Source organism: Biomphalaria glabrata, chromosome 4 (assembly GCF_947242115.1).
Source record: "Biomphalaria glabrata chromosome 4, xgBioGlab47.1, whole genome shotgun sequence".
Lineage (NCBI taxonomy): Eukaryota > Metazoa > Mollusca > Gastropoda > Planorbidae > Biomphalaria > Biomphalaria glabrata.
This window is the reverse complement of record NC_074714.1, coordinates 49662466-49683560: the sequence shown is the minus strand read 5'-3', so window position 1 is coordinate 49683560 and position 21095 is coordinate 49662466. Positions and strand designations below refer to the sequence as shown.

At 31.9% G+C, this 21095-nt stretch overlaps 1 protein-coding gene across 8 annotated transcripts in view; it reads left to right on the top strand.

Annotated features, from left to right (window-relative positions):
• The window catches only part of LOC106052266 (muscle calcium channel subunit alpha-1-like), a 114089-nt gene that overhangs the window by 83433 nt on the left and 9561 nt on the right, over positions 1–21095 (top strand). For 4 of the 8 annotated variants that reach the window (XM_056028057.1, XM_056028054.1, XM_056028056.1 and 1 more), the window contains 19 exons: positions 223–381; positions 847–957; positions 1582–1665; positions 3672–3686; positions 6703–6828; positions 7395–7460; positions 7840–8142; positions 8718–8845; positions 8932–9028; positions 9770–9974; positions 12762–12892; positions 13050–13160; positions 14143–14307; positions 14728–14858; positions 15802–16038; positions 16344–16524; positions 17763–17838; positions 18137–18187; positions 20398–20585. In XM_056028057.1, the coding sequence (XP_055884032.1) occupies positions 223–381; positions 847–957; positions 1582–1665; positions 3672–3686; positions 6703–6828; positions 7395–7460; positions 7840–8142; positions 8718–8845; positions 8932–9028; positions 9770–9974; positions 12762–12892; positions 13050–13160; positions 14143–14307; positions 14728–14858; positions 15802–16038; positions 16344–16524; positions 17763–17838; positions 18137–18187; positions 20398–20585 (2565 nt within the window). The remainder of the gene's footprint in view (positions 1–222; positions 382–846; positions 958–1581; positions 1666–3671; positions 3687–6702; positions 6829–7394; positions 7461–7839; positions 8143–8717; positions 8846–8931; positions 9029–9769; positions 9975–12761; positions 12893–13049; positions 13161–14142; positions 14308–14727; positions 14859–15801; positions 16039–16343; positions 16525–17762; positions 17839–18136; positions 18188–20397; positions 20586–21095) is intronic. The other 4 variants (XM_056028052.1, XM_056028055.1, XM_056028053.1 and 1 more) reach the window with 4 other exon arrangements.

Sequence of the window (21095 nt, the reverse complement as noted above, 5' to 3'; positions counted from 1 at the left end):
ATACACTAAGAAAATCTAAGTATTAAAATGTAAGTATTTTCTATATAAACATATGCTTCACAGGAGTCTTGTTTACATGCTTGTTATTTTTACTAATTAAAGATAGTTTCAATATTTTATATATCTTGGTATTTTTCATTTCTAAAATTACTATGAAAAAAAAGCAACAGCTTTGTATAAATCTTTAATTTTTTACACCCAAGCTTGGTTTTTATTCCCCAGCGTAAATGCATTGAGTTTGCCTTGAAAGTGAAACCTATTTGCCGCTACATTCCAAAAGCTAGATGGCAGTATAAGATCTGGTGGTTTGTCACATCCCAAGGCTTTGAGTATGGTATCTTTGTACTGATCATGTTGAATACATTAACTCTATCCATGAAGGTTTGTGGGAACACTGTGTGTTTTTTCAGTTACAAATAACTTGATAAAAAATTATGGTAAATTATCCTGTTTGAATTTGAATTAGATCTTAATTGTAAATAGCCATTATGTTAGCAGTCAAGAATAGTTCATTGTTTCTATCAGCGACAAAGTCAAGAAATGTATACAAGTTTACAATTGATTGCATTCATTTCAGATTTAAAACTCATTTTTTACAAACCTTAAGAACTTATATTTTTGAAGATTAAAATACATTTCTCTCAATGTGATTCTGGTGTAGTTGATTTAAAGACGTGATGCTTAGTTTGTTATTATGGCTATATAACACTTTCATTTTCCATCCTGTTCATACGTAGACTGTCATTTCAATAATCAACTGTGGGTCATACAAATACGTCTCTTTTTTTATTGAACTTTTTTTAATTATCAAATATCACTATTCTTTTCTTTTTTTCTTGTATCTAGTACTATAACCAACCAGTAGAATATAGCAATGCCATGGATTACTTGAATATGATCTTCACTGGAGTTTTCACTTTGGAATTCATATTTAAATTGACTGCATTTAGATTCAAGGTATTATAATAATAATAATACTTTTTTTGTACATTGAACTTGTGATTCTATTTTGAGCATCAGTTAATTAATGTAATTAACTTCAAAATGGATTAATTTCACTCACATTTGCAAAAAAATTAGAGCCAACTACTTAAGCTAATTAACAAAGGCCATTAGTTTCTATTGTTAGTGACATCAATCCAGTAATTTATACTGTCTATGGACTATTTAGATTATTGTTGGACTAGGAAGTAGATTGTCTTCAACTCTGAAGCAACATACAAAACATGTGAAACATTTTACAAACAAATATTTTTTTACAAGTGAAAGTTGATACATTTTTTAAACAATTTTATGACTTTTACAAAGCTTATATTAACTCTGTCTTTTTGAGCAGATTCTTGTACACTTTTTTCTAACCTTTCTCAAATCAAGTTGAAATTTGCAGTTATTAATTTTTTTATGACAACTTTGAATCAATACGAAAATTAACCAATTAGTGGTAAAATTAGTGGTAATTAATTTTTTTTGCAATATTAATAGATGAGTTGATTGAATGGTATTTTCCCTACACTCAACGTAAGCTTTGTCTTTTAAAAAGTTTTTTTTTTTTTTTAACATTTAGCTTGTTTCTATTTACAGAACTATTTTGGTGATGCCTGGAATGTGTTTGATTTTATCATTGTGCTGGGCAGTTACATAGACATCCTTATTGCAACATTCTCTGTAAGTAGACATTGTCCTTTTGTTAAACTTCCATTCATCATGTCTACTCTCAAACACAGATGTTCACTTTCTGACACTTGTGCATCTATTTATAGACTGTATTTTGTATGTTCATTGTGTGTGTGCAAGTAAAAAGGGGTTAGAGATTAGGGTTAGAGATTCTCCCGCCCTCCCTCTTCCCACTTCTGCATGATGAGGAGCATTGTTTGAAAAAAATGGATGCTGCACATGACATGAAACTAATTGATTCTCTACTGATTGCTGGCCTGCATAAACCAAATCATGCACTGAATGCCAATGTTTTGTTTTCTTTCTTGAGTTTAAAGGATAAATTTTCTTGGAACCTAAAGGAAGAGTAAATGTGTCCAGGAACTCAATCTGGAATTGTTTCTTTTCTGAGTCAGTTCACTTCTCTCTTTCATTTCTTTTCATTGTTAAGTTTCATACTAATGTTATTTTTGCTCTACTAACAGAAAAATCACTTGTGGTATTTCGGTTCTGAAATAGAAATGTCTTTTTTTTTGTTTTTAAAGTATGACCAGTCAACTCAACTGATAAAACTTAAAATGGCTAGTCATGTTTGTGTTCATAGTCAATTTTGTATGATTGCCAACGATTTTTGATGCAAGTCAACTTAATACAGCCAGACCATTTGAGATGAATACCTACATTGCTTGTACATTGTACATTTTAAGACATGCCTCTAATTTTTGTTTTTACAACTTTGAACTTGACATAAAATGCCAAATGATGTGCCAGCAAAGCTACAAACATAATTGAAGTTTGTAAATGGTACTCCCTTCCTAAAACTTGAAACATCAACTGGAGACCAGTATGTTTTGTAGAACAGAGAAAGCAACAATGCAAGCATGAAGAATTCAACAACTTACTTTGGCACAAGTCTGTTTAACTCTTTCTCTCCGCAATTATTTTCCTCGTTCCGATAGTATTATTTATTTTGCTCATTTGTATTTCTCTATCCTCTTCAGATTAAATTTCAATAACATTTTTGCTTTTTATCAGAAAAATCAATATTTGATATTGATTTATAGTAGAATGCATGCTTTTTTTTACACAACACAAATCAAAATTTATAAATCCAAAAATCTATTTAGTTTAATAGATTCAAATCAACGTTGGCATTGTCAAAAGTTAAAACATTTAACCTGCAGTCTTTTACAAATGTTGATGATCATAGTCTTAAATGTACAATAATTTGAATATTATGTGTTTACATGCAACTAATTTGGAGATTTAATGATGCAGTTTTTAAGAAAATTTTGATAAACTCTACTGCAGGTTCAAAGGTTTTCTTATAAGAGACACAACTTGGGGTAGCAACTTTTAAAAATACAAAGTGTCATATGGAAATAGTTGTACATCCACAAGCATAGATTTAGTTAAACGTGTCAAAATTCCCTTGAAGTATTTATTTGTTCAGTTTGTGACTCTATTTCTCTATTTTCCTAAAATATTGAATGGTTTCTTTACTCTTGAATATTCTCACAGCAAATCTTTGTGAATATATTGTTAGGCTAATGGTCAAAAGAAAGAATTGTGTTAAGAAACAGCAAAGTAAACCTAGCAGTCTGTGGGGCTGGTGATGTAAAGGTCATCTGTTTCTGTGGCCCGCAGTTAACAAGGGGATCACATGGCCAGCACAATGACCAACCTCATTTACTTTTTCCCTAATATCAGGTACCCATTAAAATTGGCTAGAATCAGGGGTGCCCTACATAGAAAATCTCAGTCTTCACAGGGATTCAAATCCAAGACCTTCACTGTGAAAGCCAAACGCTTTACCACTCAGCCACCATAGTCCCCATGTATCTTGAAATCACATGAATTTAGGAACTTTCCTTTTTGACTCCACCAACCCCAACCCTTTCCCTGTCATCTTCAGCTCAATCTTGAAATTAGAAATAAATATTTCCACCGTAGATAGTTTGTTTCCTATGCATCAGTTACTATGGCTATTCAAAATATTTCATTTGAACAACATGCAGCCTGAGAAAGAGTCTGTAAGTAAATTAAAAACAGGGAATGGATCTTAAAAAAAATTATTTTTTGATGAAACAAAAATGATGAAATCAAAATTTTATATTTCTGTAAATGCTGAAACAATTATTTTCTATTCCTCTGATTGTAGTCAAGATTTTGTTCTAGTACTTTTTATTCCCCTCAAGTTTGGTATATTCAGATTGCATGCTGCCTTTTAACCTTCTAGATTTGCATGCTTTGTACTATTGGGAGTAGCCTTCACCTTGTATTATTTATTTTGTAGATATTTGATTTCTAAACTGTCTTGGGTAGATTGTAGTTTTAGAGCGTTCTTGAGTAAACGCAAAAACTGCTCATACAAATATTTGTGTAGTTCTATATTAATGAAATTTTGTTGAATAGAAAAGATTCAAAATGATTTTAAGAAATAAATAGTTATATGTGATTAAAAGAACCTTGATTTAAGTGACTTTTATTGTGACTAACTATACTGATTAATATCCAATTAATGAATTCAGAATATCTAGATAAACATTATTTCACTACAAACATTCAAACATATGTGAAGAGGAAATGTATTAAAATCTACTTTTCAAATTGCCTATTAAAGGATAGATGTCTGAAATGTTTGCTTGTGTGACATGAAAACCTTGTCTGTTAGTTTAAATATAGTACCACTAAGATAAAAAATGTACTTGAAAATCTTGTTTCTTTTTAATGCTAATTGGGTATGTTTGCAATGTATACATTCTTGTTTCCCTTAAGTGATGTCATACAAGGAGTTTAAATAGTAGATCAAATAATCAATCAAATAGTAGATCAAATAGTAGACTGGTTCTGAAGATTGAATATAATTTTTTAACTTTTTAATTAACTGAAACATTAAGCTTCATTTTTTTCTCGTTCATAATTTTGTATTGAACATAAAAGAACATAAGCTTTTGCATCTTTATATATATATATATATATATTACTGTCATTCTGTTAATTCCAAGTTTCTCTGTAGTGTCTAGGGTCCATCGTTGAGCTCACTAAAACTAAAGTGTCTTGTTAAACTGGAGTGTGTCTGTAGTATATGTCACAGAGTGCAATAGTATCTCACTTGTGTATAGTAGTTAGTACAAATAGTATCAATACAAATACCATTGGCTACTTCATACTTTTATTAGTTCTTAAAAAATATAATTAGGTACTTTATAATAATAGTATAAATAATTCTATAGCAATGTAATAAAGTACAATAGTCCTAAACCTATTTCTAAATAAATTGGTTCTTTTAATTATATAATTGTCTACATATAGATTTTAAATTAGTTCTTGAAAAGTAAAACATCTAGACACACCGTGCCTACTTGTGTTCACATTTTGAATATACATTAACTAGGGTAATTCATTTTTATCATAACTGTCACTAGATATAAGAACACATTAAAAATTGATATTTTACAAAATTTAGCAAAATTTAATTTTTTATTTTTTTCTTCAATGCATATTATTATCTTTTTTTTTTGCTCTGGGTTTGTTGGCAGGTACTTGTCTGGGTTTCAAGTACTTTAAAATTACACAAATTATAATTATAGCGAAAGAATAAATGACAATTGGAATACTCATTAATACTTTATTTAACCAAAACTTACATTTACAAAAATAGCAACTGGCCTGAGGCTCTGATGTCCCAATTGGTCTGTTCTCATTATATTACATACTGCAACTACATTCACAACTCTAGATAGATGGCCCATTAGATTCCATTCTATCTACTTCCATGACTATGTGGCTGCCTGTTCATGTGGTATGTACTTAGGATTGTGGTAAAAATAGTTCCAAGCTGGAAACAAGCCTGCCCCAATCCTTGAAGGAATGTTAAAAACAAAAAAACAACCAAAAATTGACCTCTCAATTCTTTACAAAACTGTAGGCATTTAAAAAGAAAATGAAATGTGTCTGAAGATATGTAAGAACAATGGAAGTCTACATTGTGTTTCAAAAAGGGATAAAAATTGTCCTTGTTCTATTCATGTACTCTTTGTAAGTTGATACATGAACTTAATTGTTTTTTTTTCCCATTGCTGTTAACAAAATATTTTGGCAGGGCCACATTTCCTGGTGATTACTGTTGCATTTCTGAGTTGAAGAATTGCCAATGATTTCTCAAACAAAATTTGAGCTTTGTCTGGTACAATAATCCTCTACCAATGTAAATGTTACGAAGAGATGATCAGCTTGTATCAACTTGTCTCCCTTCTGTCTTTTTTAGTTACTTGGTGAGGAGCAGATGAAAGCCTAGGCTTAGGATTGCATCCATAGATGTCTGTCCGTTTCTTATGTCTATTGTTGTTCATTGTACCCCTTGTTCATTACAAGAATAGAAAACATTCCTGAGCCCGTAATTTGTCCAGTTCCAATTCACATTGTATTTAGACATTGTTTTCCCCCACAGAACGTTTTTGTGTTCTTTGTAAACATCTTCAATATTGATTCTCAAAAACAGTGTTTTATGTGTTAAATGCATGAACGAGAAAAGTTGGAATGGAATTAACAATAGTATTACCATTAATAAAATGAACAGTAGTCTTTAAGCTAGAAGCAAAATTTAAAAAAAACAAACTTTTGTGCTAAACATTGCTGGAAACTAAAGATAATCTTAATATTAAATTCGATTTTATTAAACTTGATTATTGTTTCGGTTACAGAGTATGTCTACCATTGTTATCTATTTGAAGAAAACTTTTTGTTATTACATTGTTGTTTTCTCTACATGATTGAAACAGTTAATGCTAACATTGAACCTTTCATAGGATCAAATCATCTATGCATCTATTATATTTTTTACTTTTCTTATAGTCATGTGATATGTTTTGGGGTCATGGTCAATAAATCATAGAGCTATACTGATGCTATTTTCAACTTATATATTGTTTATGTTTACTTTTTAAATCAGTATCAACATTAGTGGTCAGTTCAAAGAGTTGCAACACCACTTTCTGACTGTTAATAAATGGGATTTAATCTATCCATTGCATCTCTCTTTTATAGGAAACCAAGGTTGGAATCATCAGCATCAATTTCTTCCGTCTGTTCAGAGTAATGCGTTTAATCAAACTGTTGAGTCGTGGTGAAGGAATTCGCACATTGCTCTGGACTTTCATCAAATCTTTTCAGGTACATTGACCTTATAAATGTTATCTAATCACAATGAGTTGTATGAATCAAAAATTTCATTGAAACTTTGACCACTTGAATGAGTACATTTCAGAGAGTACAGAAACGTACCTGATAAGACACACCAAAAAAGAATACTTTATAAAGACAAAAAGCTGCCTTTAATGAAAACTGACTGCAAATACTGGCAACTTTAATTTTTGTTTATCAAAAGATTGAAGGGCGGTATCGATAGACTTCTGTCACTCAATATGTAATAGGGGTATATCATTCTCCAGCACATTTTGTTTTCCTTTGCCATTTGTGGCGTTTTCAACACTGCCAGGTTATTGAGTTTTCAGGGCTCTACTATAAAGAGCTTTTTTAGAGTTGGCTGTTTTATTCTAGTAGTACTATCTTGAGTTTAGATATTTAGTTGGGGCAGTAATCTTTTGAATAAAATAAGCTTTAGAAAAAATGTTTGAACCCGTCTAATAGTTTATGATCAGCTTTAGGTTTGCTGTGTAATTCATAAGTAAACAATTAGCTGTTTCTGTAACAGACTGTTGTTGTTTTTCTCTCTACAGGCACTTCCATATGTAGCACTATTGATCGTCATGCTTTTCTTTATCTATGCAGTCATAGGCATGCAGGTACCTCAAGTCATTTTTACATAGCATTGTAATGTTTTAGAAATGATGTTGTTTTTTTCCATTTTGAAGTAAAATAAATGTAATATTTGCTTTGGTGATTCTTATATATGTGAGACTCAGGCGTCTTCTATATTATTTTGAGTTGTTTCAATGTTGGTAAAAGAAAAAATGCAAATTGATTGTGAAGTAGATTGATTCTTAGTTTAAAAATTAAATTCTTGTTTTTATTTTTTTTTCGAAGTTTTTACCAATTAAATATAATTGTGGGATTTGTCAAAAATGTTTTTATCTCCATGACAAGAATGAATTAGGTTTCTTTTACCAAAGTAAATTATTGGTATCTTATATTAACATTATATTACTACTATGTCTGATCCAGTTGTTTGGCCGCATCAAACTTGACTTGTCGACAGAAATTCATGATATGAATAACTTCCAACACTTCCACTTTGCTGACTTGTCGACAGAAATTCATGATATGAACAACTTCCAACACTTCCACTTTGCTGTCCTGGTGTTGTTCCGCTCGGCTACAGGGGAGTCCTGGCAGAACGTCATGCTGGCCTGCTCCAACAAAAAGGAAGTTAAATGTGACCCTCTAGCTAAGGAGACAGATGAAAGCTGCGGCAATGAGTTTGCTTATCTTTATTTCATCTCATTTTATATTCTTTGTTCCTTTTTGGTAAGTAGTCTCCCTTTAGATTCATTTCCCTAATTCCATTAAAAGGATATTCTTCCTAATTCTCATTGTTATGTTGGAGTGTTCAGATGACTAGTTCAAAATATGAGATGAACTGTGCTGTAGTTTCCAAATCAGGCAATTCTCCATATTCTATAAGGGTGTTTTGGGGCAAGTGTCATTCAGTTTTGAAGGACATGGTCAGCATTCTCTGGTGACACTCCACAAGGTCATCTTTTTTTTTTTAAACTTTATATGAAGTTTTTACATAACATATACACCATTTTAAAAAACATGAATAAGTAGTTGGATGTTTTACCCACTGTTTGGTGTACAACACTGTCTTGTACAATGTAGGAAATCAACTGTTTTCTCATTCTATCATATATACAAAGTTTTAAAATGCCAAGTAGATTTAATTACAATCCCTCAACCACTTGCACTTTCATTATAAAAAATTTAGTAGACATATTGTATGCATATTCTAATAAACAATTCATATTGTATGTGCCAGTTTTATGTAGGCTGGTTAAGAGGTGGAGTGTCACTTACTGTGATCTCATGGATTTGTCTTTCAGATTATCAACTTGTTTGTTGCTGTTATCATGGACAACTTTGACTATCTGACCAGAGATTGGTCCATTCTTGGGCCTCACCATCTGGATGAATTTGTGCGTCTGTGGTCAGAGTACGACCCTGAGGCTAAGTAAGAAAACTAAGATATACTGTCTTCACTATTTCCCACTTCGTGGGATTCAACTTGAACTAATCTACCATGTCTTGTGTTCACAGAGGTCGAATAAAACACTTGGATGTGGTAACTCTGCTCAGAAAGATATCACCTCCCCTTGGCTTTGGGAAACTTTGTCCCCATAGAGTTGCATGCAAGGTTAGTCAAACTAATGTTGGATTGATTTGTAAACATTAATTACATATTAGACTTGGTTGTCTTCAATGTTGTGCACCATAGGCTCACCCCCTATATTAACTGTTATTAACTATTACTTTTAGGCAATGATTTTTATACTGGAGGAGGTGAATATCTAGGTCATTGTTAGGCAGGTTATGATGTGTACACCTCTCTTTTTAGATTGTCTTTTTTAAGATTAGTGTTCTTTCCTTATTTTTATTTCAAGGCTTTTAGATTCTTCTACTAACATGTTGTCTTTTAAAAATAAGATTTTATAAGACAAGATATTTATCTATCTTTGCAAGAGGAGTCTTTAATGGATTGGGTTTTCCGCTGGATATATCTTACAGATATGTGAAGTCTCCATTTCCTTTAAACTTAGTTTATGACTTGGTTGACAATGAAAATATTTACATCCAGAAAACATTGATTATCTTAAAAACAAATTCTGTTAAGTGTTACAACTCTGTTTAAGCTTAGCAAAAAAATATGTATTCTGTTTCTATCATACTTTTCATCGAGTCTTTTAGGTTACTTACCTCCGACCTTTTTTTTCCTCTTGACCTTTTTACCTTTATCCTCTCTTTCTCCTCAAACTTGATTGGAAGATAAAAATCACATGCTTGGTATGAAGATCTGCACAGTTTTCTATGATAAAATACAAATTTTATTGAATGGATAGTTTTTGTTTTCAAATCTTGATCTTGTTTGTTTAACCAGAGACTTGTCAGCATGAACATGCCTTTGAATAGTGATGGTACAGTCATGTTCAACGCCACCTTATTCGCCCTTGTGCGCACATCCTTGAAAATAAAGACTGAGGGCAACATTGATACAGCCAACGAAGAGCTTCGGGCAGTCATTAAGAAGATCTGGAAACGGACTAGTCCAAAGCTGCTAGATCAAGTGGTCCCCCCCGCAGGTAGTAAGTAGATTAGGCTAACGCATGGCAGCCTGGTTCTTTAGTAGATGATTGACTACAGCACCATTGCAACATTCAGGTTTTGTTTGTCAGTTGTGTTAACATTCTATTAAGTAGTGGTTCTCAAACACGGAAACTTGTTTTGGGTTGTTGCATCAAAGTCCAGACACTGAGATTTTTTTCAGTAAGAAATATGTAGATTTATCATTTCTGTGTAATGTAAGGTTTCATTGTGTTACCTGATATCAGAATGTCAAGCTTTAAAAGTACTGAAAGACATTTTATTTAAATAATTACCTCTTACAAGTTGAGCTGATTTCCTAGTTCTGACAGATATTATACCCTTTTTTTTTTTTTTGTAAATAAATCAATCTATTTGCTTTTTTTTTTAAATGTTATTTCAAGAATGTCTTGCACATTTCTCAGATACTTCTAATTTTTTACAAAGCTTATATCAACTCACAAGGTTAAAACTTTGCACAATAATTATTCATTATTGATGACAACACATGAATCAATTTAAAAACAAACAATTAGTAAATCAATTAGCCAAAATTAATTAATTTTGTTTTATGTAGTAAAGTACAAAGTAGAAGGAAATAAGCCTCGTGAAGAAAATTAGGTTGTTTGCTAAAAAATTTTAACTGTAGACTTTTTTAGACTATAAAACCTTTTTCTAAATAGATACTTGTGTCAGCATTCAATCATAGAGGCTTGAGACCCTGATTTGATTTCAGACTCTAGCAACTTTCTGTTTTTAATAGCAGTTTAGATCAACAACCCCTAACCCACCTTTTCTCAACCTATTTTCAGTGCTCTCATATTCTAAAACTTAATCTCATTAGCATCTCGAAGTAGACAGATTTATTGATCTCTGGAAGCAATTGTCCATACTGGGGCTCATTCAGTAAATACCATTTCATTACTATTAGGCCTATTTCTTATTTTCTATTGTTTGAGAACCACTGTTTAATAGAAGCAATTTTTTATGTACAAATTGAGATGATGGCCCACAAAATGAAATGGAAGATGACTGTATTGACTTTCTTAGTCCATTTTAGTTTGATCTTTGATCAGGCAAAGTAGTAATATGGTGTTAATATAAGCTGGTAACAAGTTCGATATGCCTTTGTGGTTATTATTTCAGGTACAAATCACAATTTAAATATCTGCATAAAAAAACAATTCTCTTTATTTGTATTTTAAATTTTTGAAATAAAGATAAATAAATAAAATAAAAACTCTCATACCTTTTTCATTTAACAATTGTTTTAGGGGGGAAAAAAAATTCCCGCCTCAAAAACTGTTTTGCTAATCATCATCTCAATCATGTACATTAAGACATATAGTTAAGACTTCTCATTAAAACCTGTGGGGAATACAAAAAATAAGTTTTAAACCAACATCAAGGAGTCAGCCTAGAAAAAAAGATGGGAAAAATAAAATATGGAAAGTTTTGAACTTTTATTAAGCAAGAGCTCTTCAGTCTTCAAAATTTCAATGTTCATTTTTGTCGATTATTTTTGCTGCAGATCTATTTTCAGTTTTCAGTTGGTATCAAGCCTCCTTCAGAGTGAGCTATTGATTCTACCAAATATTTTCTCTTTGCATTTCCTTATGTTTGAAATCCTATTTGTAGGCTGTAACATTGTAGACCCACCATTTGAATTAGCTGAGAATACCCAGCTATAAACATAATTTTTTCTCAAGCACCCACCCCCCTCTTTTTTTTTTATCCTCATACTTAAAAAAAAAAAAAAAGAATGTGTTTGGGAATGTTGAGTTTTCTAAAATGTAGAATAGTTGTGTGATTTTACAAAACTTTATTTTTTCCCCATTGAGTCTCTTCTTTATACATAATTGGATTCAAATTAATTAAAAAGTATATTTTCTAGTCAACTTTAGTTTATCATTTCCTTGATATTTATTTTGACTCATACTGTTAAAAAATCTGGCAATGTTTGTTTGTCTTTTGGTAAATTAAGTTTCTAGAAATCAATGTTGTTGTTTTTTTCCTCACCAGTTGTATTCTGTCTTCCTTCGCACTGCCATGCACCATTTATTGTGATTTGTTGTTTTTCACACTGTCACTTAGTCGTGGTCCTCTGAAGCCTGTTTATCTCAGCTGGTCATGTGGTATGCACACTGAACTTGTATTAAGATCATCCCTGAGTTCAATCCCTGCCTGCCACAATTCACAAGCTGACCTTTGCGAAGTTTTGGGCTAAGATTTAATTATCTTCTATTGTGAAGAGACATCTGAAACATGTAAAACAAACTTATTCCTTGCTGTCAGTCCAGACTTTGTCACATGTCCATGTGTGTAAATTTATTTCACATGCCATTCAGTTCATGTGACTTGTTCTACTTTGATGTAAAGAATCATTTGTTAGGTTCAATGTTATTGTAATTAGAGTTTAGTATCTAAATTGAAAATTTTATATTTGAGTTCATAGTAAGTGCATTGTAGTGGAAATATTATCATTCTTGTTCCAAAGTAAATGTAGATTTCTGGATTCAGAATGAAACACTTTGATATTTATGTTGTAAAGTTTTAATTCTTTGATTTTGCTTTCTTTCTTCACGTGTAAAGCACTTAACATTTTGTGACATTGTAGTTCAAGGAACTCAAAAAGCATGATCTTTGGTTCCTTTTGGATAATTTTGTTTCTCTCTCGTGGACATTTTATTCTGACACCATAAGTTAAATGTTTGAGGAGTTAATGTCTTTGAAAAATACGAGCTGAATATTTGCATTATTTGAACACTGACCTTGGCCTTAATTTTTAGGAGATGATGATGTCACAGTTGGAAAGTTCTATGCCACGTTCCTTATTCAGGATTATTTCCGACGCTTCAAGAAGAGAAAGGAACAGATGGTGAAAATATCAAAGGGTCAAGAACACACGAATGCTCTTCAGGTTAGATTTGTTTCTATTTTTGTCTCTTGTAAGGAAGCTTATTCTATTTTTTAATTCTTGTTCTATTGTCTGTCTATCAACAATTTAGATGTTTTGCCCATTTCTGTTACTTTGAAATAAAATTTTCTGATTTCTAAAACTATTTCTTCTGCACTAGGCTGGTCTTCGAGCCGTTCATGATCTTGGACCAGAAATACGCAGAGCCATATCAGGAAATCTGGATGAAGAAGAAATTCTGGACAAAGATGTTGAGGAGCCGATGCATAGAGTTAGTTTTTGTTTGCTTTCAATGTCACCTTTCATTGTTGGCTGCCTTAGGTTGTTAAAAGACTGACTCATCTTGTAGAGCCTTTAAAAATCTTCTTGTCTCTATAGGATCTTATTCTGTAGAAGTATTCTCGTCCACACAAATTAAATTTAAAACTAGCACCTGTCTTGGGAGCCAAGAGGAGCCAGTCTTTTCCTATTTAATGCTTTTTTTTTCTTTGTTACAATGCTCATTGCTTCCTCTTTGTCCAAACCTTTTCTTGTTACCACTCCTTACCCCACAAATGATCTAGATTAGCCCTCTAAATCGTGAGGTCTGAAAGGGGAACTTTACTTTTGCCTCTCCCCACATTGTACAGTCTAGGGCAATGTGTACCTTTCCCCACATTGACAGTCTAGGGCAATGTGTACCTCTCCCCACATTGTACAGTCTAGGGCAATGTCTTCAAAATAGTTCATAGTTATGTCCTCTGCTTTTATAACCCATGTAGTTACATCCACATAATGGAGTTGGCGATGCCTAGTTCTCCTTTTGCCTGTCGCTAGTTGACCACAGATATTGACTTAAGAGATGTGTTTGTCCTACGTGTGGTGGACAAGACAAAGCTGACACAGGGAGAAGTGGTAGTGGTTTTTTAAGCACTCTATTACCTCTAAAAACATTTCCCAAGGGCACACATAGCCTCTGTCGTATTGGATGAATAACTGCAACCTAAACAAGAAATCATCAGACAGGTTGGGAACATTGGAAGGAAGGCTGTGAATCTAAACCTCGGCTGCCTTGTGTCTAACAGCAGAAATCTTTTTTAATTATATTTATTATTTTATTTTTATATTATTATTATTATTATTTATAACACTAGCAAGAGGACATTTATCATTAAATACAAATGTATGATTAATACGTAGAGCTCTTGCTGACTGATTACTCCTTTGAACATGTTTTGTTTTGGTTTCTAATAATTGGTATTTAACATTCTCAGAGAAATCATTCCTTGTTTGGAAGTGTTGTCAGCGCCATGGCAGGAGTACGTCCTATCCTTCCTTTCCTAAATAGAACTCAGTCTCTGAAAGGGACCAAGGGACATAACACTTCTAATTTATCTCCCATCATTGCTGTCAGTACAGCAGCCACCAAGATGCTAGGGGTAAGTACAAGATTTCGTGTTTTTATTTTGTTTTTTGCCAAGTTGTTTCTTACATTAGCCTTGGAATTTATCTCCCAACTAAATAAATGGATGTAAAAAGCTCAATTTTCAATTAATGTTGTTAACTCCCCTTGTTTTAATTATTTATTTTGTTAAACAATTGTGTTTAGCTCACTCTCACTATGATTTACTTAAATAAAAATTACTTATTTCTTACACTTATTTATAACTATTGAATTATTGTGCTAGTGATGTGATATAACTGAATAGCTTATTGAAATACAAAATATGCTAATTTAGTATACCACTAAATAGTGAACAATATTAGCTCTTAAGATTAAAGGAAAGAAAGATTATTTGCCACGTACTGTGGACAGAAAATGATAATTACTCCAAACTCCACAATTTTTTCATGTTTAGATGAATGGGACTATTGGTAGTGCCACATCTTGCAATCATCTGAACCAAGACTTGCCAATTATAAACCAAACCCTATTGCAAACCGTTATTTCACCTCCCAAAGATGAGTCGCGTCGACCCAGTAAAGTTAGGTAAGTTGAAAATGTATAACCTTTTATTTCTTTTTTGTCTTGTTACCCATCGTAAACAGTGAAGTCAAATTTACTTGTTTCAGTTTGCCGTGTAATTGTGTGAACATTTGGATGAGTGGGAAATTTTTCTTTTAAGGAAATTAAAAAAAAAAAAAAAAAAAACACTATATAAAATCTGCCTGCCTTTTCTCTTGCCATTACAAATAAGTGTTTTGTAGATTCTTAGAAGCATTGAAACTAATTTTTAAATTAAATTACCAGGAGAGGACTGATGGAATAGTGAAAATAAGTCTCAAATCCTCTGAACTGCTCAAGCTAATGTTTGTTTAATGTTTTACATGTTTCGGATGTTCCTTCAGAGTTGAAGGTAATCTACTTCCTCGTCCAAACCTCACGCATGATGATGAGGGGTGTCAGCAGGCAGGGTGTGACCATCGAGATGAGTGAGCAACAATCCAGCGCACATACCACACCACCAGGCAGCCATTTATGTTTGAAAGAGTGAATATAACTTTGTTAATGAAAAAGTTGACAAGGATGTGCTGACAATGTCTTTTGTGTCCTAATCATAAGGTTGTGCTGATAATATGTCTTCTGTGTCCTAATCACAAGGATTTGCTGACAATATGTCTTCTGTGTCCTTATTAAAATCATACATAATTAGTTGTATCATAAGCAGCTTTCTGTCTCCTTGGCATTGATGTTCAGTCTAGATGCATCAAGTTAGCTAAACGCATTTTATTTCATTAAAATAAATGGTCATTACCGTCCGTAGTCACCAATATAAATTTGCCTAATAATGTAAGGATCCCATTTCATGTATTTTTATCTCACATCCTTCACCTCATCTTATACACCCTACACAGTTCATGACAAATTGTCTCAGCAGTGTAGAATACAGTTAGAAATCATTGGTTATCCTGTGTTGTCTCTGTTTCCATAGCGACACCAGGATCAACATTGAACCGGCTGATGAAAGTTTCCATGACGCCAATGAGGGGGAAGAGGAGGACCAGTTTGAGGATGTGGAGGAAGGAGGTGAGCTGGCCAAAGTTGAGTTGGACACTGTTGTTGTGGACAAGCCTGCAGTCGGCGATGGACACGTGCCTCATCCTGTCATTCCAAACAATCTCAATGCCAGTCCATCCAATAAAAAACATGGCATATATGTCTATCGAGAGTAGGTTGAGTTTTTTTTTTTTTTGAAGCTTAAGACCAGTGGTTCTCATTCTATTTTTTAAATAAAGAAACCCTCAATTCAAATACAATGTAAACTTGTCATCTCTGTGAGACATTACAGAACCATTAATCTGAATTTTCTGTAATTACTTACATTGCATATTTTAACTTTAAATTCATTAATTATAAATCAGGATAAATAAGAAATGTTAGTCTCCTGACTATACATGCGACCAACTTAAAGAACTGTCACAATTTTTATCTTTAAGAAAATTTTACCTTTTTTTTCTTTCTTTGTCACACAAGCTTGCCTCAAGAAGACAGTGACTTTGAGCGGGAACAGACTCCACCTACACCACCCCCTCGAAGGTTAAGTCGGAAAGGTGCATCCTTCAAGCTGGGCTGCATCGGAAAGCAAGGTAGTGATGAGAATCCTTTGATGAGAACAAGCCACCCCATGAGACTCTCAGGCCATCACAATAACCAGGTACCTTAAGTAGCATAAGGATAGTTTGATCCCTTCTGAGGTAATAGATAAATCTTATCTCACTAGATCTTTGTTTCCCAAACTGGATTCCGTGGAACCCTATGGTTCCATGAGGCCTGAATAGGTATTCCACAAATTACTGGAATAATGAACTAACCTTTCTAAAAAATAAGCAAAGTGTTCCGATACTTAGAATGTGTGAAGTGTTCCATTAAGGAAAAAGTTTGACAAACACTGCACTAGATAATGACTTAGCCTTTTCTTACTAGATAATAGCTTAGTTGTATCATACTAGATTGATTGATCTAATAAATGGGTATTGTTTAGATTAGGGGTGGGCAAATTACAGTCCGTGGCCCTCCTTAGCATTTTTAAGCACCCGCAGAGTCCTACAAATATTAGGTGTGACCTCAGATTATTGATATACAAAATGCTTGTATATTAAAATTAAAAAATGTTAAATATCTATATAAACTATTGAAACTTATGATACTTTGATGAAGAGGCTAAAGAAACATTGACTATACACGTCATTTTTGGGGGGCCAGAAGTTGCATTTCCACACTTTAGAAACTTTGCTAAACTTTTTCATTATTTGGGTCCACATACATGTGTGAACTAGTATTTTCTTGTTTACAAATTAAAATGTATAAGAAGAGGCGGATGCTGACTGACTGAAAGCAATAAGCAAGTTCCACAGTTCCAGAACATTAAGCATGAGTGAAAACAGTGAAATATTTTACTTTACGTACAACTGTACATTTGTGGTGAAATGTAATGTAAAAGACAATAGCAAAATTTGTTTTAAAAAATTCACAAAAATAGTTTAAAAAATTGCTAGCTCTTGTTCTAATGTAAATTTACAATACTGTACAAATGTGAATTAAAAGACTTACATAGTTAACTATCATATTTTACTATAGTGTATATATAAATTAATAAATAGATAGAAAAAGGTTACCCACCCCTGCCACAATGAGGTCCTCACTGGTTTAGATGTATAAGAAAGAGGACTAATGTTTGATCATGTAGCTATAAAATTGAAAATAAGTTGCTTCTTAGTCCTTTGTTTATGGGTTTGAGATGATAAAAATATAAGATAAAAAGAACAAGTGATTTTTTTTTTAGCATGATACTTAAAAATCTCTTGTGAATGATACTTGGATTATCTCCTGAGGATGATACTTGGGTTATCTCTTGAAGATAATACTTGATTATCTTTTGTCTTCTCCATTTAGATTCTGTCAGCACCTAACTTATCGGACCAAGATGAAGGTTCACATCCATCCATACAGCCGCAGCAAAGTTCTTCAGGTCAGTTGAATTTTAGTCAAAGTACTGATCAAGCAGTTTTTGAACCTTAATTTGTATTTGTTTTTAAAGCCTGCAATTTTTTTCTTTTTTTTTCTTACAATCAGTAAAATGTTTCTTTCATTGTTAGTATGAATTGTTACTTTAAAATCATCTCTTGACTTTGATAAATAAATAAAGATATCTGGACTTATAGTTTCAGAATTCAGTTTGATGAATTGGTTCAGTTATGTTAACTATCTAGCTGTTGTATCTTTTAGATTTCATGTCCGTTTGTTTAAACTATATTTTGATGCTACAGGTGGAAGATTAGTCAGTTTCCTTCGGAAGCTGGGCCGCAAATCAACTGGAGGTATAAACCAACCCTTAGCACCATGTTCATTTGTCCCCCACTCTAGCGGTCACTCTATGCTCTGGTAGACATGTCCACTGTATGGTCAAACTCTTTAGTCAGTAATAGTCTAACCAATATAGGATTCTGTTAACAAAACTATTCAAATGAAGTACAATCAAAGTTCCTACTTAAAATCTAAATTAAAGTTTAACTTACTTAAAGCAAAAAAAAAAAATAATTAAAAAATTAGCCTTTAAAAAAAATAAAATTATTATACATTATTTTATTTTTTATTTTTTATTACTTTGTAGCAAGTATTTATTATTTACTAGAAGCAATTTTTTTAAAATACTTTTTTAGTGAGTATAATAATTTCTAGAGGCCATCAGTTACTAATTTTGTTCTATTTGTGGGTATTGGTTTTGTTATTTTAGCTTAGATTTGCTTTGTCTTGACTAGCTTAGAGTCTAGTAAGCTTGCAACTTTTTTTTTTTTCTTTTCAAAGTTTTTTTTCTTTCAGCTTTATTCTTTTTGTATTTTATTTTTGTGACAAGTTTATGGAAAAATTAAAACCAAATCTATATGAGGTATAGTTAAGAATTCATAGGGTTCCATCTTAACACTTTTCTATTCAGCTTACAAATGCCTTCTTTTTTAATTAAATGAATGGGTCAATATTAATTTTAAAAACAATTTTAAAGTTATCTTTTTTGAAAGAATTTTATTACTCTTTAAATATTTTCTTTGCAGATTTTCTCAGTTACCTCTAATTAATGTTCAAGTTTGCACATTAACTAATAAAAACTAAAATAAAAACTATATTAACACTTATTTTAGTTTTTAAACAAAGTCAAATAAGCAATTGTTTTATACAATTTGTTTTAAATCATTTTGTTCAAAAACTTTTTTTTTTTTATCTGTAATTTTATTTTGTTGTGTTTTGTTTTTTGTTTGTTTTTTTTTAACGTAAACTTAATTTTCTTTTTTTTTTTATGAAGCTTAATTACTATTATTAAAACTTTTAAAAAGTCATCTACTTTGACAAAATATTTGGTTCCCGTTGCTTGCTGGCCCAATCACATGATGAATATAATCAATCACTTTTTGCACCAAAACTCTTCCGAAGCACTTCTAGCACCAATGTTTTTTCATATTTATCTCCTATACTTAAATAGAATTGATTTGCTGCTGTTTTCTTTATCAAATGTATTAAAACTTCCTTCACATTATAAAGTATCACTATATGCATCGAATCCTAGAAACTAGATTTTAGATAGAACCTATTCTTATTTTATCTTATAAAATACAGAGTTACTTCAAAAAAGAAGATGATTACGTCTTAAGTCCTATTGATAGACATTAACATGATAGACCTGTGTACTGTATCAACCTGCATTAGTCCACAGGTTGATCTCTTTAATTGGATCACTAACCTATGTTTTCTGTAACTGATTTCTCAATATCTTGTGATTGCTTTTTCTGTGCACATAAATTACCCAGATGTCAAACATCTAGGGAACATAATAATTAGGAAAACTTGAGCATCTAGATCATTTAGTTTTATAAAAGTTCAATTATTTGGAAATCTCTATCAAGTTCAAGAGAAAACATATACAAACAAGGAAGGTTTAATGTAATAAAGCCAGACTGTAAAGTGTTTGCCCACTACAGAACACCATTTTATTTTATATACAAGAAATTAAGTTCTTTCCTTTAGGTTTTTTTTTTTTTTTTTTTCAGTAGATTGAAATTTATTTTTTTTTACTCTTATTTTTTACTATAAAAAAAAAAAGTAAAATAAAAATGTATTATTTAATGGTTAATAAAACATTTGTTCTAATTTAAACTTTGGTTTGCTACTGTGTGCTTATTAAGGTTTTATAATAGTGACATATTATGCACATGTAGAAAACATGCTTACAAAAGAATTTGTTTTGATTCTCAATACGAGTCTAAGGGTATATTGAGAGACTAGAATGTATCACTAGGCAATAGGCATGGTTTTGTGCTGTGTGAATAGTTGACTTACAAATAGCAATGAGCTGGACAGCTATGTTATTCATGACATTTTCTTGACATATTAATTGACACTTTGACATAAAACAAATTAAATTCTGTTATTTTTAAAGAATATGTTTGTTGTCACTTTTAGTATTTCTACTTGAAATCCTATGAAATCAAAATAGAGAGAGAAACAAGAGATTTAACTTTTTTTTATGTCTTGACAGTATCTGAAGAAACTCCCCAACAGCAGCGCCACACCAGCCCGCCCTCTGTGACAGACGGCATCACGCACCCTCACAGGTCCATGGGACGAGGCCCGCTCATAATTCCTCGGTCAGTCCAGCAGCAGCAGACATTATCACCCAGACAGTTGGAGAACAGAAGAAGCAGTGCAGAAACATTAGTCGCTAAGGTAACCATAAGAATATGTGCAGTCAGTTAGTTGGTCATTGATCTTTTCCAAAATTGACCAAAGCTATAGAAACCATTAACACAACAGACAGTTCTAGTGATTTTTATCATTTAGATTGACAAGCATCAGTATCTTATTATTTTATTTGTATCTGGTAAAATAATATTTCTATATAGCAATATGTTTGAAACATTTTTTAGCTTATGATTCTTAAGACAAATACAGAAATAGTAATACGCCAATGTGTATCTAGTTACATATATTTTATTAGATATATAAGTATCTGCTATTGTACAAGTTTCTCACTATTGGTGAGTTAAAAAAAAAAAAAGACCTATATTTGTAATTATCTGTGCAGTGATTAAGGCATATAGCATCTTTAATTTTATGTGGCATTTATGTCTTATCAGGTATGAAGATAGTAACTTAGCTTTGTCATGAAAAGAGTAGAAAGTTTAGATTTGATTATGGTAAATATTCAATTTATGTCAAAATTCAAGTGATGTAAAT